General features: G+C 46.2%; 1 protein-coding gene across 2 annotated transcripts in view; it reads right to left on the bottom strand.

The window, feature by feature from the left end:
• ADD2 (adducin 2) overlaps window positions 1-18300 on the bottom strand; it is a 112141-nt gene that overhangs the window by 21833 nt on the left and 72008 nt on the right. For both annotated transcript variants that reach the window (XM_036908309.2, XM_036908307.2), the window contains exons 3-9: window positions 15349-15565; window positions 13525-13663; window positions 5804-5955; window positions 5288-5368; window positions 3539-3688; window positions 2042-2185; window positions 79-177 (exon numbers count right to left, since the gene is read on the bottom strand). In XM_036908309.2, coding sequence (XP_036764204.2) covers window positions 79-177; window positions 2042-2185; window positions 3539-3688; window positions 5288-5368; window positions 5804-5955; window positions 13525-13663; window positions 15349-15555 — 972 coding nt within the window. In that variant the 5' untranslated portion in view covers window positions 15556-15565. The remainder of the gene's footprint in view (window positions 1-78; window positions 178-2041; window positions 2186-3538; window positions 3689-5287; window positions 5369-5803; window positions 5956-13524; window positions 13664-15348; window positions 15566-18300) is intronic.

Raw genomic sequence — 18300 nt, 5'->3', positions numbered from 1 at the left:
ACCGAGCAGGCCCTCCCTGTGCCCACAGGCCCCTGTCAGGATCACTCCTCGGCCCAGTCACTGGAGGAACTTGCTCACCTGTATCTCACATGCAGCCTGCAGGTGGAAGATCTTATAAAACGCCTCCTCCACAGTGTCACCGAGGGCAATCACTCCATGGTTTCTTAGCACCAGGATCTGCAGGGGAGCAAATGACCAGTTAAACTTTCAGCCTTTTAAACTGTAGTTAAGAGTGAGAGATTCTGCATTTTATTCAGATCAATGTCCACATCTGATTCCAGCGCTCCCCCACTCCTTATTAATTCTCTCTGTACAAACACCCCACCACTTCCCCCTCACAAGATTTTAACCCTAAGCATCCATCCCAAGAAACAGAAGATGCTTTATAACATTGAGACTAAACAGCTTGGTGGATTTCTTTGGGCAGCCTGGATTATTAGGTGTTGGAGAGTTTAGAAGTCTGAAAAACTGGTGTTTTTTGGTGTTAAAGTGAATGAAATTACTTGATGTCCAATATGAGGGTCCAGTTGACTTAGGAGTCAAAGCTTAGGCTCTCTGAGGGATGCTCTGCAGAAACGGGCAAGTTGCGTCACCTCTCTGGACCTCAGGTTTCCTCTCCATGGACTCAGGGAGGCCCTGGCAGCTCTGTGACCCCACAGTTCTATGACAGAGCCTGGGTAACCTTCTACTCTTAATTCACTGGTTGTACTCTAGAGGAAATAGAAGCCTAAAGAAACTGAAAGTCTCTCAGCTGATTAGGGGCAGAATTGGAACTAGAACCCAGGAGTTCTCACTGTTGGCGCCATGTTTCTGACTCAGCCAGGGGCAGGCAGGTAAAAGGTGGTGGTGGCGGGGGGCCAGAAATGAATTTCTACCAAGAGCCTGACTCCCCAAGTACCAGAAACTCTTCTTGGTTGCTTTGATCCCTAAGAACTCTATGACACCAGTTGCTTCACACCTGGGAGCTGGGACGCAAACTTATGTGTTGCTTTGTACTTGCAGACCTGGGCTGAGGCCTGGTGGTCTAATCGTTACATTCTCTCTTGCTGAAAACAGCTGGAGTTTTTTCCTCTCAAGAACCAGAGAAACACAAAGAGATGTTGACTCTGGCTCACAGAAGGTTTTACAGATAACAAATGCCCACCTCTCAAATTCCTGTAGTATTTCACAAATGTGAACATCTCATCCTTCTCCAGGAACTACTAATGAGTTCTAGAGAATGCCAGGTGAGAGCAGGCCATCTCCTTGGAGTTAGAGATGGGAAAACAGGGACTCTCGGGTGGGAAATGGCCCAGGCAGCGAGTGCCTTTCGAGAACAGAAGCAAGTGTCTATCAACCTGGGCTTGGCTCTGAAACTTCTACTAATCTGACCACCCCTAATTACATGCTATTATAAAATATGTCTTTAGATTTAAACCAAACAATAGTGAGATCATGTTCTTCTCTATCAAGTTAGCAAGAAATAAAAAAAACACTGCTGGGGAGACAGCAGAGAAAGAGCACTCTCATGTTCTAGCCACTGGGTAGGGGAGAGGGCAGCTTCGCAATACAAATTTAGAGTTTTATAATATGCATCTCTAGAAATGTATCCTAAGGAAATTATCTCAAGCAATACACAAAGATTTAGCTGAAAACATTTTCACAGCTATGCTGTTTACATCAAGAGAAAATTCAGGAAAAAAAAAAAAATCTTCCAATATCCCATCACAGAGGACTGTTCAGGTAAACGGTAGCATAGCCATTCATATTCTGAAGTATAATTTAATAATTTAAAATAGTGATGGAGAAAATAATAACACACAAAGGTGTTTACTATACATTGCTAAGGGGAACAAAGGAGACTATACTTTATGATCCTAGTTAAGTATATAGGAGTATATTTTGGGTGTGTACCAAAACTTCAGGGCACAGTGAGAGAATTTTATTTATTTTTTGGTTTCTGGGAAACTTCTAAACATTGCCCAGTGAACATGTATCACTTGTGATGTTGGTTTGTGACAATCCCACCTCCAAGCATCTTCCCAGAACAGCTGAGCCAAACCTTGCAGGTGGGTCCAAGGCACTTCTGCAGGTTGATCCGATCTGCTTCCTGCTCCATTTCGCCATTGAAGTCATAATAGGCCATGTCCCCCACCAGCAGTGCATTGTGGGAGACGAGCAGGAGGCCACTCTTCATGGCTGACACCTTCAGTGAGATGACAGAAGTTAGCCCTTGCAGGGCTCCCCCACTAGTTTGTTTCGTTCGCCCTTTCCTCTGAGTGGCACAGCCACGTTCTACTCTGGGGCCCACGTGGGGAAGGAGCCAGCACACAAGAAAGGCACCTCCCTTTGACTGTCTTCCACCTGGCTGGGGTCTTGCTTTCTGGCTGCTTCCCATCCTGTCTTTCCTTCAGTTTTCACAGCAACCATGTCAGTATATCAGCTTCCACAGTTGCTGCAGAGAATGCACTCCAGAGAGCTGCTATTGCCACCCCTGCCTTGCTTGCGTCCTAGGACTCTGGGAAGAGGCAGGGGGCAGCAGCATTGGCACCGGGCTGGGGCCAAGCAGGACTCAGGGTTCCCTGGGGGGGCTGGTGGAGACCAAGAGCCTTGAGGTCAGTGCAGACATAGCCACAACTCTTCGTTAACATAGAGGCCCTGTGAGAAGTCCCACTTCACTGGCAACATGGCAATGGATGCCGGTGTTAAAACCCTGCTGTAACCCTCATGCCCAGCTCTTTATTAAAAGCAAGGAATGTGGAGACTCCTGCCCTCCTTCACTCACTTCATCCCACAGCTAAGCCGGGGCTCTGCAGAAATGGACACTGAGCACAAATACATCATCCATTCTTGTTCCAAATTCTGGAAGGTCTGAGTGCTTGTCATGGGTGTGTACTGAGAAAAACAGAGGCCAGTGACAAATCTGCTCTGCCCCTGTAGGTGTGTGGCTGGGGGTCAGTAAGGTGGGGTGCAGGCTGAGGGAACACTGAGAACTTAGGGCCGTAGGAACATGTGGAGAAACGACTCTAGGGCACACCTGCTCCTCGAGGGTACTCCTCCTAGTCTCTCCTGGTTTTTCTTGCTCCTGTCCCCTCCTCTCAGCCCACTCTGGGCTATGAAAAGTGGGCAAGTCCAGGTTCCCACCATCTGATCTTCTATCAAGATCTCTCCTCCAGAGCCTGAGCCACGGGGGCCAGGCACCAGCCCTCACCAGGTCCAACAGGACTGCCCTGAGCCAAAACTCAGGAGGTGCCACCGCCTGGGAAAGTGGCACCAGTTTATCTATGTAGTGGGGTGGCAGATGCAGTGGGGCAGACATTACACACCTTTACCTGATCCCCTCAACCAAGACTCCCGTAGCTGAAAGAATGGAGAGGATTACGGTCCCCTCTTGGGGTGGTGTCCTTACCTCGCCTTGGCCTGAGTTTCAGGAAATCTTTCCAGAACTGTTTCAAACTCCCTACTAGCCCAGGGAGAGGAGGGGTCATGTCTTTCCTCCAAGAGACTCTCTGAGCAGCCGGCTTTGGAGAGGGAACGCGGCTGAGGAGCGGACACTCACCGCCGCCGTGGCTGGCGTGTGCAGGTGGATGACACACCGCACGTCGGGTCTGGCTGCATAGATGGCCGAGTGTAGACAGAAGCCAGAGGTGTCCACTGGGAAGCAGCTGCTGCCCTTCTCCACCACCTCGCCCAGAATGTTCACCTTGATCTGGGCCACAAAAGAGAGACTTATGGCCATAGGGAAGGCAGAGGCCCCTCCAGTAGGCTGCACATGCCTACCGACCAGACTTGACTCATTCTACTGCACCCTGAGCAAGACTGGGCTTGGAGTTGGGAGAAAAAGCCCAGAGCAGGCCCTTGGGAAGTACACTGGCTGACAGCAGACACAAGGGATTATAATTCAACACAAAAAATGCTCATCTTTCTCAGTCTTTACTGTGCATAAAAGTCCTGTCAAAATGCAAACTGATGCAGTAGGCCAAGAATGGGGCCTGTGATGATTCTGCATTTCTAACAAGTTCCCAAGTGAACAGAAACTTGATCATACCACTTGCCCACTTACAATGCTTCAGAGGTTCTACATGTCTGGCAGAATAGAGCCATAGCACCAAAACAGAGCCTCAGTGCCACTTATCTGCTCCTCATCCCCTTCCCAGCCTCACCCCCAGCCACTGAATATGTGAGCCACACTTGGCCACTCACCTGTCCTCCCAAGCGCACCAGGTCGGGCACGCATCTGATCTTTGTGAGCAACGCACTCTTGCCAAATCCCTGCTGCCCAGCCTGTCCCTGCCCCCTGGCCTAAGTCTGCTGTGGGCCCCTGAGATCTCCGCTCTGTCACCCAAGAGGCCCCACCAACCTCCTACAGCACCCACTGGGCCTGTGCCCTCTCCCCAGGCCATGCTTCCTTCGTCTCAGAATGTTCTCACTCTTGAGTTTCATCCCCAATTGCCTCACCTGCTCCCCCAACCAGACCAAGAACTCTTAAAGACAGAGCCTGTGTTGTCCTTGTGTTGTGGTCCTAGTCCTTGGCCATGACCTCCATGGGAGGCCCTGTGCAAGTCACTTACCATCCTTTCCTCCTTGTAAAGGGGACTTTGCAGTCCTTGAGGTCCTGTCCTGCCCAGATATGCCAGGATTTCTCAGCCTGCTCTTTTAACGGAGCACCTGAACTCAACATGTGAGTGTGTCTCAGGCCCGGCAGAGGCCCTGAGGTGGCGCCCTCCTCTCCCAGGCGCACAGCCACAGAGCGGCCCACGCATCTAAGTACCATTGGGCATCAACTGCTTCGGAGACAGTCCTTTCTACTGCTTTCCTCCTTCCACCCTGAGATCTTTCTTGATTGAAACCAACTTCTGGAAATTTCTTCCTACCACATCTAAAAGGAGCAGGAGAACGGGAAGGGGTCCCCCGAGCAATCCCTAAAGGCACAGTACTAGACAAGTCTTGCATGGTTTTGGGACAAAGCATGGGCTGTGGCTCTAACGTACCCCCCATCCAGAAAGGCCTCCCCACTCCTAGCCTTTGTGGTCCAATCTCAGGATCTGGGGACTCCAGGCCCATCTCTCGTCCCTCCTCCCTCCTACCGCACTTTCTGCCTGCACCTCACGTGTGGTCTCATGGCCACATCATGCTCTGGGCACCCAGTTGCTTTGGTGTACATGTGTTTTCTCTGCCCCACCAGATTGCAAGCTCCATGAGGGACAGGACTGCAGGGGCCAATGTGGAGATGACCTTCTCTGAAGGAGCAGAGCGGGAGCTGTCATTTCAGTAAGGAATGGGCAGTGGGACAGCAGGCTGTACTCACCAGGCTGGAAGCTGTTACCTCGCTGCAGGAAACTCCCTTCGGGCTCATCAGGAAGTGGTCCTGCTCCTTGCTGACTCTCAGCTGGAGGAGACACACGTTCTCAGTGACAAGGAGGGAGAGGGGACATTTCCAAGGATACTCTGCTTAAACCCTTTCTTCCCCTGAATCCACTGCACTCGAACCTCCCTCTCAAGAACCCTTATCTCCCTTCTGACCCCTCAGAGATGAAGAGGACTCAGCCTTTATTTGGAGCTGGGAAAATGAAACTATAATAGGAAGCTCCCAATGGTCAAGGGCAGCCCTAGAAATAGGGTCCAGGAGCCCATGGCCCCTCAACCACAGGGTGGGTTATCTATTTCAGGTGATCAAACTGGTTAGGAACCTTGAAGGGGCTCACTCAATTTTGACCAAAGGCCCCCAGCGGTGCCATGGCCATGCCAAGCATCAGGAACTCTCCCTTCGGGTTTTGTGGGGACCACACACAGGGCTCCCCTGACTCCAAGATGCCCTCCTCACCGTGACATAGGTGTCACTCAGCTGAGCCCAGCCATAGAGGTCCAGGAGCCGGTAGACGCTGCTGATCTTGCACCGCATGAGCCGCTCCCCCTTGGCCAGGTTCAAGGAGTCGGCTGTGTGGAGGTCGTTGATGGGCGTCACCACAGAGAAGTCTGCAAGGGCACAGGGTAGCCCTCAGGCCAGGGGCTTCCATCCGCCACCCCCCAACCCCACCCTTCCTGGCCCTGGTCCTTTCTCACTGGTTCTACAACTGCACAAGAGATTCTGCAGGCAGGGAATTAAACATTCTCTGACCCTTACTCGGGGAGAAAGTCCACAGAATGGAGAGCTGTGCCCAATAAAGTCCTCTGCTTATTTGGGTAAAGATGGCATTGCTTTTGGTCAAAAATCATGGCAAGACTTCATGTTTGGGTTCTTGGAATGCTAAGCTTACCATAAATTCAAAAACTGACATAAAAATAAATGGAATGAAAGCAGGAATACATTTCTGAGCAGAAATATGTGTACATTTCATCAGTTAGTTTTAATGAAGTTGTTAATAATCATCAGACCTGCTCTTATCATACTGTTTTGACTATACCATGTAATGTAACATTTTCTCTGACTTGGAAACAGGGCAGACAGAAAGCCATGTCAGCCAGGAAGTAAATACCTCAACTTTTTCTGACAAGTCATAAACTTCCACAAGTTAGTGTGGCTGTGGCTAGATGGAGGACTCAAGGACTCAGGCAGGCCACATCTGCTCCCCTCTGGATATGCAGTTCTTTGATGGTTATTTTTGGTTCTTTCTGGGAATTTGGTGTGGGGTGGTGTAGAAGGGATTTGCAAATGGGCCTAGACAGTTTGACAGTCCTATCCTTAGGTCTAGGAGATGACCTCCACTCTGTCCCATTAACCATGATGACCGCTACCTGAATGCCTCAGGAAGGCAGGAGAGGGCATTTGAGCCCCAGCACTCTGATTAATCAGTGTCCAGGAACTAATAAAAGAATAAACAGGAAAGGGTTCCTGCTTAAAATGATGTCTGGCTGGGAGCCTTCTGATGCTGCCTTTTCCAGAGTCCCACTAAAAACTTTAATGGATTAAAATGCCCCTTGGAAGCTTCTACCATTTCTATAAACCTCACTGCTGTACAATGTGGTGCATGTCCTGCATCTGGTTTGCCACTAGTGGACATGACAAGGTGATCTGGGAATGTGCAGGTGGACTGGGTGCTGCTGGGCCTACATAAAGCAAGTAGAGCAAGGAGAGCAAGTCTTGGACACTGCGTCAGGAGAACACACCCAAAGGGCCTGTCCCACCAGAGGTGGGACACCTCCAGGGCCTGTGCCAGCAAACACAGTTGACAGGTTTCAGAAGTAGTCCAAAGGCTCAGCTGAAATGGCAAGAAAACTGACAACAAAATTCCAAAATCAAGGATTTCTAACTCATATTGGCCAGTCTGGGATCCCTTCTGCCTCTCTGCATTCCCCAGGCAAGAAATTACCTCTCTGCTTCATCCCTGGCAACAACAGGGAGGCATATCAAAAGCATAAGGCCCCAGGCAAGCCTGGCAGGGTGGACTATTGTAGGGAGAGTCTTCAGACTGGAGTTCTTTGACTCCTTCTCTTACCAACAATATGGAGTCCCAGCGATAGGAGGCCAGCGTAGGTCTGAAAACACCCTCTCCATCACGGCCTCATGTCCTGTACCAGAGGCCCCCTCCCACACCCCGCCACGCTTGCCGTGAGGGTTGCCCCACCCACAGGCCCAAGGGTGGAGGAGACCCACTCTACAGGAGTCCCATCCTCTGCTCTCAGGGTCTTAATAGAAACAATGCTTAGTCTGACCAGTCTCACAAAAGTTAGGGTAGCTGAACATCAGATTTATGACTCAGATCTGAGACATTTATTCAAAGTACCTAGGAAAGCACAGAAAAAAGATGACAACTCACCAAACTCCCTGAAAGCTAAGACTGAAGGACACCCTACTGAAAAGGAACCAAAACCCAAAAAACAAAACACATTCTAAGGACCAAGGAGCTGGAGAAAGAGCAACCTAGCTGGGCTTGAACTCATGACACTTGGAACTCCCCCCAGCCCCCCAACATTCCCTGACTCGGATGCTCTGGATGTGCACCAACTGCATTTTTAGGCATCTAACATCTTCCTGACAGACGCTGCTCATTGAGGCAGTGGGAATGCTGGTCAGCCCTATTTCTCAAAAGGAAGAGGATAAAGTCAGAGACATGAAAATGATGAGAAAGAATATGATAGATAATGCGAGACAAAGACCAGAGAGCCAGTATATAGATAATTAGATAATCTTTTTTCAGATCCATGTTAAAAACTGCAAGGATGTAACTGCTATCCAGAGAAAAGTCCATAAAAAGAAAAACCCTACAATTACATGCTTTCTGACAACATCTCTGAAATACAAGGATAAGGGGGAAAATCCACAAGCATCTAGAAAAAAAATTCGTTACTTACAAAGGAACAAAATACAGGCTGTTTCAGATTTCTCTGCTGTAGCAACAGATGCCAAAAGACAATGCCAAGGCTTACACAGAACAGACACTAAGGTGAAGTGACACAAAACAGGTAAAAATAAACAGATCACCAAAAGTATGCTAGGTAAATATAAAGAAAAATAAACAGAAGTCATAATATTATCAAAGTAGAAGTCAAGGAATGCAATACTCTTTTTGGACAAAACGGCATTTCTGTGGGCATTTTATACAGATTAAAGGTATATCTACATAGCTATAGCTATAAAGAACACTGATGTTTGAATAGCACTTCATCAAGATGTACAAAGCAGAAGTTATCAGAAATATACAGAGAAATGAACAGAAATCAAATACAGTGGGAGACATAACACAGCTATCATTTTTTACAAAACCAGAAATACTGAAGATAGAGATTTTTAAATAAAAACCTAAAAATAGAGTCTATAGCCATATATCATTTGAAAATATTAGGCTACAAAGAAAATGTCAACAAATCCCCAACATAGACATTAAAACATAATACAATAGAAGTAAACATTATCAATGAATCTTTAAAAGAATATAAGTTTAACCACTTGGAAATGAGAAAACACACTTTCAGAGAGTTCTCAGAACAAAAATAAAATCAAAACAGCAACTGCAAACTACCTGAAAATTAACAGTAAAGGAAAAACTATATGTCAAAATTCATGGGATAAGACCAAACTATACACAGAGAAAAAAATACTCATAGCCTTACATGTTTTTGTTACTCAATTAAATATGAAAATAAATCAAATCCATTTTAATCTATTCAATAAAAATACAAAGAACTAAATAAACCAAACAACAGTGATGTAAAAGAATTAATGAACATAAAAACATAATCAATGAATTGGGAAATGAAAAATTAGAAGAACCAACATGTAAATTCATGAGTTGGTTTATGTGAGATCTATGAATAAACCAACATCTGGATTGGCCAGTAAATAGAAAGTGGGAATACACAGCACCAGGAATGAGAATGGGATGTCACCTCAGCCACAATGAAAGTTTAAGTGACAAAAACAGTATTGCCAATCACAACTAGTAATTTTAAAAAGTTCTATGAAATGGATTATTTTATGAAAAATAGATGACCAAAATTTACTTAAGAAGCAGCAAAGTAAATTTTTAAAGAACCTGGGTGAAACTGAGAAAGAAAGATGGTTTAAAATGTGCTAGAGCTGGAGGTCCTTACAAGTGATAATACATCTTCAAGGAACAGAGACTCCATCAAAGCAAAGCAAAGGGTGGGATCACCCTGATTCAGCTTAGGAAATTATAGCCTGAATGCCAACACAAAAGAAGACTGACCCAAAAGTAAAATGCTGACCGACCTCATGTGTGAATATGGAGGCAAAAGTCCTTAATAAAATTTTAACAAATCAAATCCAGAAGAGTAGTTTTAAAAGAATATATCAAAACCAGGAATGATTTATTTCAGGAATGTAAAAAAAGAGTTCAATATTCAGAAATCTATTAATAAAATTCATCACATCAACAGTTCAAGGAAAGAAAAATCAATAAACATCCCAAACGCATTTTATAAAATTCAACATCCATTTCTGAGAAAAACCTATATTGAACTAGCATAAAAAGATATTTCCTCAATATAATGAAGAATAACTATTTCAAACTCTTGTGGAAAAAAAGATCTCCATTAAAGTCAGAAACAAGGCAAGGACGATTACTCTCTGATCTATTATTAAACATTATTCTAAGAGGTCTAACAATTGCAATAAGAAACCTGGGAAAATAAACAAAACAGTAAATGTTGGAATGAAGGAATGAAAATGACCACGACTTACAGATGATGTGATTTTTCTATATATAAAACCCAAAATAATTAACTGAGAAGATAAGAGAATTTAGAAGTGCAATAAGGGGCTGGCTTAAATACATATATTCATTAGCTTCCCTAGACGGCTGTAACCACAAAGAAAACTGAATGGAGAATCTTTCAAAATAACAAATTACATAAAATTTCCAGGATAAACACAATAAGAAATTAGGAGGGAGTATATGAAAATAACTTTTCTGATGGACTAAATAAATAGAAGATGCATCATTTCTGGAAAGACTTAAAGTTCATTCATGAAAGTACTTTTTATGCACCTACTATGTGTCAGCTACTTTTCTAAGTCCGGGACACCACACTAGGATATAAACATACACATATCCTTTCCCCCAAGGAGCTTACATTCTAATATGGTAATTTAAATTTATAAAGTCTCCACCAGATTAATGTATTCACTTAATGTAATCCCAATTAAAATACCAAAAGGAGTTTTTTGAGATGGATGGGGAGACTTGATAAAATACTTGCAAAGTTATTTTAAAGAATCAAGTTGTACAAAGAGTTGGGAAAAACTGGCAAATGAATGATGAAGGGTTTTTGTCCCATCAGATGATAAAACACGGGGAAGGTGTTTCTAAGCATGCGATGAACAGCACAACAGAGTTCAAGGAAAAGAACAATGGATTCAACTAAACGGAAATGAAAGCATTCTGTAACACAAAAACACTATGAAGAACATTAAAAGGCAAAGGAGCCACTGGAAACAAACTGCAATCTATATGACAGACAGTAGGGAAATAGCCTTACTTGGTAAAGATTTAAAAATTTGTAAGAAAAGAATAAGCAAGTAGGAAAACTGGCAGAAGATGTGACAGGCAATTTACTACTAAATGAAAAGCATGTAGTAATTTTATCATTAGTAATCAAATAGATGCACATTAAAACACAAATAAAGTACCTTTATATCACCTATGAAATCATGAGGATGAAACAAATATAAGACAGACTACAGATGAGAGTGGAGAAAATGGGCACTCTGGTGGGAATGTGAATTAGCTCCATCTCTCTCCGGCATTACGCATTAAAGTCTTTAAAACAGGTGTAGAATTCAGTCTAGCAATTCACTTCTCATAATTTGTCTTAATATAATCACAAATATGATCCCAGACTTATTTACAAGGATATATACTGCATTGCTAAAAAAGGAAAAGCTGGAAATGACCTACAAGTCCAAATGTGGGAAATTGATTAAATAAACTGCCACATTCAGCCATGTCATAGATTAACATATGCCTGCCAAAACGTATATTACAGAACCAGTTTTGTTATGTGAAAACTTAGTCAAGATATGTTAAAGCTATCAAACTTGTATGAATATAATTCTTCCAAGTGGTAAAGACACCTCAAGACAAATGCTGGGCATAGAAGCCACAGGGCATAAATATGCAAAGAAGTAAAAAGCTAACCTTTTCAAACAATAAGGCTTCTCTCTCACTTACCAACTTCACATTTCCCTGTATGGCCCCGGAAGATGACTGGTTAGCCAGAGACGGGTAAGATTCCTCAAGGGAGGAACAACCTAAGACAGGCACAGTTGCAGGGGGGCCATCAGGTGAGAAAATGGGGATCAGCAGAGGTGAGGCTTAGAACCTCCCCCCTCCTGTTCTGAGAGAAATCTTCTGCATACGTGGATGTTTTATTGCCCTTGTCTAGCTTGGATTAACACATAGTCTACAGGCACACACCTGATCATCTACATTTGCTCTCTTACAACACTAAACTATGTTTTCTACCTTTATCTCGTGTCTACCTACCACTTCAGCATTTTATTAAAAATAATAATAATAAAGAGAGAAATGTGGTATCCACATATAAATCAAGTATAAAAATCAAATGAATATTCATATTTGAACTGACTGTTTATAGTTCATAATGCATGAACAAAACCGAAAGCTTCTGTGATGACTGCCCTTGTACTGTTCACCATGTAACTTATTCACTATGTAAGAATTTGTACTCCATGTAAGAACTTGTTCGGTTATGCATCAGAAGATTGGAGACTGATGAAAATTAGGCTTGGGGTGGATTAATGATTGTGCATTGAGTACTGACCCCCCTATACAGAATTTTATTGTTGTTAACAACCATTTGATGAATAAATATGAGAGATGCCCTCACACACACAAATATATATATATATATATATACACATACATATATATATATGTATGTATACATATATATAAACACACTTCCAATTGTAAAATAAATAAGTAACCAGGATGTAATGTATAGCATAAGGAATATAGTCAAAATATTGTAACAACTTGGTATGGTGATAGCTGGTACCTAGAATTATCATGTATATAAATGTTGAATCACTGTGTTGTACACCTGAAACTAATGTAATACTGTGTGTCAACTACCTTTCAATAAAAAATAATTATCCGGGAAAAAAAAAAAAACTTGTATGAATAATGTGATTCCATCTTTATTTGAATATCCTATATATATTAAGAGAAAAAGGCTAGAACGATATACACCAAAATATTGACAAGAGTAATTTCTTGGTTGTAAAAATACAGTACAGTGATTTTTATTTCCCTTTCTTGATTTCCCTAAATTGTGTCACCATAATCCTGTATTCATCATGTTGAGGGGGAAGTATTTTTTGTTGTTTCTTAAAAATTGGGGACAGAGCTTCAACTCCCAGGAAGATGGGCTCACGGTTAGCCCTGGCTGCTCCTGGCCCTGACCTATGGAGTCAGGTAGGCCTGTCCGGTGGGGCCTGTCCAGTGGAGACACTGGCTTCAGTGGCCTGCTCCCATCCCCACCACTCCATCTCCAAGGGAGTGTGGCTCCAGCAGCCTGAGGACAGGGCAGCCTGAGTAAGGGAATGCTGCTAGCTGCTGATACACAAAGAATCTTCTTGGGTCCTGTACCCATAGCTAGAGTGACAGGAGCAGAATCCTCACTCTCCACTCCTGAGGTTATCAGCAAAGGCCAGGTACGAGACCTTGAATTGCAACCTTCATGATGATTCACTTATGAGGGGTTGGGGTGGGGTGTCATGTGTAGGCTGCCCTGCCTCTCAGAGCAGTGATGCCCTGTCATCCTGCCCCCTTGCCCCCAGGACCAGAACTCGGTTCTTCCCTAAGTCACCACCACCATGCCCTCCTATTTCTGGGCATCAGGGAGAACTCCCCTGTGGGTCTTTAAGTCACAGCAGCATCAGAAGCCGAGACAGGTACCTTTCTGGCTGCTGCTCAGCTCCCCCAGGCCTACTAATGTAAGTGCACCACTCATTCCTCACTCTGTAGCCTGGCAACCACAGGCTTCTTGCTGCTCCTTCCTCCCTTCTCCTCCTGACTTCCTCCACCTCTGCTCCTGGCAGCTCCCCAGCTCCCCACGTACTCATGGAGGATGTTGGGAAGACAGCGTGGGAGGTGCTGGCCATGAAGTCCGCGATCTGCCGCAGAGCCCAGATGTTGGAGGAGTTGTTCCCCTTCTTCATCTGTTCCTGGATGAGGCCCTCCAGCTCCTCCCTGAAAGACTGAAGCAGACCCCCAGCTGTTGGTCCCCCAGTGGGTCTCACGCAGGAGACTGAGGGCCTCCTTCCTAGCCCAGGGTCAGTGAGGTCAAGGCCACAGTTGGGATCCCTGGGCCTCGGAGGACAGCAGGAATTGCACTGGGACCTCAGGAGCCTCCCTAAACTGGTTCAGGGGCAAGACCAGAGATGCCGAGAATGGATCCAGTACCCCTTGCCCTGGGGGGTAGTCCTTCAGATTCCAGGGAGGACTACTTACTGTTTCTAACTGATAGTCAAGACTGCTCCACATTCTCAGACACATCAGGACTTCACTTTAATGATCAAGAGACATTTTATAAGGCAGAACTGAATGAAAAAGTGTGCCATCTTCCCTGTCCATTACCCATGCCTATGGCTTCTTCTGGACCTCAGTTTCCCCACATTCAGAAGGATTTGATCTCTCAGGTCGCTTCTACTTCTGATATCCCACTACTCTAAGGCAGGCTTTTCAGTCTCATCAGACCACACACGCCACCAGCTGGGACACTCAGGAGGAAAAACACAGCCATTTAGTGTTGGTGAATCTACAAAAGGACAGAAGCACAAACTCCTCCTGTCCCCATCTCTGGCCTGAGAATACAGTCACATCCTTCAGGGCCTAAAACATGGGTTGGTATTAACTCTGCCACTTCTCCTACCACGCCAGCCATCTCTCCTAGGCACACTCAGGTTTTTCCATCAATCCCAAAGCCTTTAGCACCTGCCATATTCCTCCACAACAATGTCACCTGTCACCAAGACCTCAGGCCCATCCCCTCCGACTGTGCTCCTCTGAGAGTCCTGAGCATCTACTGTGCTCTCAACCAGGGCCATGCACAGCCCTACATGCCCTGGCTTGCTGAAGCCCAGTGAGGGCTGAGGCAGAGCCTGCCCTGGCATGCTCCTGGAGATGCCAGCTCCAACCTGACCTTCCCAGCCCTGAGGTCACACAGTTTCCTGAGGCCTGCCCAGCATTACCACCCTGACTTCCATTGCCTCCTTCCACACTGCTCTTCCTCCCCAACCACAGCCTGCATTGTCTCCATTAGGCCTATGCTCTGTCCTTCTCAATATACCCCAACTGCCTCAATGACAAGCTGTGGACTCAAGTCTGGGACTATGGTGGGGTGAGCACACCTTGCCTTCCCCAGTCCCTGTCCCACAGCCTCTGTACACTCCACTCTCCCCACTTCCCGGGGCTTCCAGGCCTTCTTCACCCCCATCCTGTGGATGTCAGCCTTACTGCCTGGCAGTGAGTTCTTTCCAGTGTTCAGACAGGGGAGCCCCTATCCTCCCATGTGGCACCACCTGCTGGCCTCTGGTTTCCAGGTATATGCCTCTTCACTATTACAGCTTTTGGTGAGAAGGGAAGGTTAAGACTGGAAGCTGAGGCTCACAAGGGGCACAGGAAGCTGAGCTGGGGCTCCTGTCTCCCAGACCCACCTCCTCCTGCCACCAAGCCAAGGTTTTGCCATCCACCAGTGACTAGGGAGAGAATCACACACCCACACGACCAGACCCCATCTTGCTCAATGGGCTTAAAATTGCTACGACCCTGAGCAAGGGGAAGGGAGGTTCTTTATCTTTAGGTTCGTCCAGAGGAATCAGCGCCGTACCCCCCCTCCCCGCCCCTACTCCTCCCCCGGGCGCCGGGCCAGCAGCCGGCTCACTGGGCTCCGCAGGATCATGGTGACCCGCTTCTTCTGCTCCATCAGGTTGAAGTCCTGCCGCAGGTCCGCTGCACGGCTGCGAAGGCGCAGGTACTCAGGGTCGTCCTCGGAGAAGCGGTCGAAGTACTGCTGCTCCTGCGGGGGCGGCGGGGAGGCAGCCTCGGGGACAGTCTCCTCACTCATCGTCCCGGTGGGTTTACGATCCATTCCCGGAGCCCTGCGGAGAAGGGGGAGGGGAAGTGGACAGGTCGGTGCTCCCAGGCAGGGTACCCGTTTCCCGAGGCCGAGGAGCCGGATTCGGTCGCAATCACGGTGGCATGCAGCTCTTCCCCGCGCCCGCCGAGCCGCGGGGTTAGAGGGCAGGGCGCAGGCAGCCGCCGAGCTACAGGGGGCACTAATGCACCACCGGACTGAGTGACAAATACGGCACAGGCGCCGGGGCCTCCGCCCTTCCCTGACAGACCCACCAGGTTAGACCGCCGCCGCGCTCCAGACGGAGCAGACAGTTCCTTCGGCGCAAGCGGGACCTGCAGACTTTTTTGAGCGTTTCCGTGATGCAGACCTACAGAATGTGAAGCTATTTGCTGGGAATTAGTGCTTCATCTAAAATGCAAACCGTCTAAGAAGCCTCCTAAAAAAAATGTGGCAAGAAATTCACAGAGAAAGCTGAAAGGAGAACAGGAACTACTGAAAGGTGGGAGACGCTTTGGGCAATGCTTTTCTGAACAACGTAGACTTTGTTCTGGCCTCTGGAAAAGAATTATTGGTGAATCTGCATAAATGTGTCTTAATGCAGAATCAGATTCTTAGTCCAAGTTTAAAAGAGGTGTGCACTTTTTATTAATGGGAAATTAGTTTCTCCCAAAGCCCACTAAATATATATTAAGAAATGGTAAGAGAATTAACCACTGTTTGAAGGGCACCACTTTGTCCAGAGTCCCACATATCTAGTCCCGATCCTGGAATAAGCACCAGGACAGCCTTTGGAGAGTTGGGAGGGGGAAAAGCAACAGGTTTTTTCTACTCAAGCTTGCTTTTTGAAATGCCTGACAGCGAATGAAGGAATGTCTTCTCTTGCTGTGTTGGAGCCCTTCTGAAGAAGCAGGCTGTAGCTCCAGCCTCCACTGCGCAGCTCTGGGGCTTTGGCCACACCTGTCTCCCTTTGTGTGTCAGCATGGGAGGCCCTCAGATCTGTGCTATATGCCCTTCAGCACAGGGCAGCCATACAGAGCTTTGGCCTCGTCCCTCTTGGCTGATCCCCTCCCTTCTCCGCAACAGACAGGAAGTGCCTTGACTGAAGGATGATTAGCTTTTGAACAGGAGTAAGGAATACTAACAAAAGTATCATAAGGGGCCGGGACACTTGGCTTTTCATCCTTAACCTGCCCCTAGTTCACTTTACCTCCCCAGGTTCCCAACCCACAAGGCGGAGCGCTTTCTATTTCTCTCAGAGTTCCTGGTCTCTCTGGTCCTGCTCTTTCCTCTCCACGGATCCTGTCAAGCCTTAACTTTCACTCCAGCCAGCTGCTCATTATGAAAGCCCGGAAAGCCTATTCTTGTCTGTGAGCTGTCTGTGACCTCTTCCATCTTTGTCAGGACGCTGCCTCCACCGTACAGTTCCTCTGAGTGGGGTGGGTGGGGTGATGCGCTAGGGAAGAGGAAGAGTGGACATCTACCCTATCAGCCCAGCACATGCAAGCGATTTGTTTTTCCTCCCAACGTCCCTCCTTCCTTTTATCCCCCTTTTGGGGATGAGCAAATAACAAGTTCAAGGGAGGGCACAGGTACAGAAGGGCCAGCTGATAACCTAAACCGCTGGCCGTGAGCAGTGTTTCTCAACCTTGGGGGCACACTGGAATCACCTGGGGAACTTTAAAAAAAGGCTGACATCAGAGATTTTAATGTTACTAGTCTGGGGTGTGACCTGGACATCAGGATTTTTAAAAGTTCCCTAGGTGATTCTGACAGGCAGCCAGAGTTGAAATACCACTGGCTAGATGTTAGTGGTTGTAACATGTTATGGAAGGCATCCACTCCAGGTATTGGCCATCTCTAGCAAGCCTGCAAGGTGGCACAAACCCTCATGTTTCTAATGCTGGTGCCAGGCACCACTTCCCATGGATATAAGAGATTTTGAAAGGAATTTTGATCCCAATTGTAAAGATAATGAAATGTGACCTTTTTAAAGAGTTAATTTGCTTTTAAACTTTTTTTAAGTGTGTTAAAAATATTACACAATTAGAATTTACATATATATATATAGTATAAGAATGAACTCATTACCTTATACCTGGGAGAATGTCCCTCCCACTCCAAACCACCTGCCACCATACACTTGACATGGGACAGCAAGAGTGCTCCAAATGCCACCACAGCCTGCTTTTGCAAAGTTGCAAAAGCATGACCTCTGACCTTAACTCTTTCACTAATTCCTCATCTCCATATGAATCCCCTCACCACATCTCCCCAACCAGCACCAGCCTACCAGTCCTACAGATGACATATTTGGTTTCAAAAAATGGGGTATGGAAGAAGGAGTATTCTGGGAGTGGCAGCTGACACAAAAATTCTCTAAAGAACAATTTTGAAACAGATTTGGCAGGTTGTTTGAATGGCTGAAGTTGTACTTAGTAACACTTAGGCCAGGTTCTTCACCTAAGTGAAGAAGAGTGACTGAGTGTCAAGGATGTTTCCAGTGGAATTAGCTCTGGACTAGAAGTCAGCCTGCAGTGTTGCTCCAATTCTATCATTCTCTAGCTGCACAGACTTGGACAAGTAATTTGCATCTGCATCTCACTTTGTCCATTTCTAAATGAGGGAGCGATAGAATGACCTCTGGGCCCCCTTCCAGCTTTGACATTCTATGGAGAGAGACTGATTCATCTCAACAAGGCAGAAGGATGGAAGATCTAGGTTTCTTGGAGAAAAAAACCTTTTTCCTGCACTTCTTCC

This window comes from Manis pentadactyla, chromosome 2, assembly GCF_030020395.1.
Source record: "Manis pentadactyla isolate mManPen7 chromosome 2, mManPen7.hap1, whole genome shotgun sequence".
NCBI lineage: Eukaryota > Metazoa > Chordata > Mammalia > Pholidota > Manidae > Manis > Manis pentadactyla.
The sequence above is the reverse complement of the archived record's forward strand: the minus strand, read 5'-3'. Positions and strand labels throughout refer to the sequence as shown.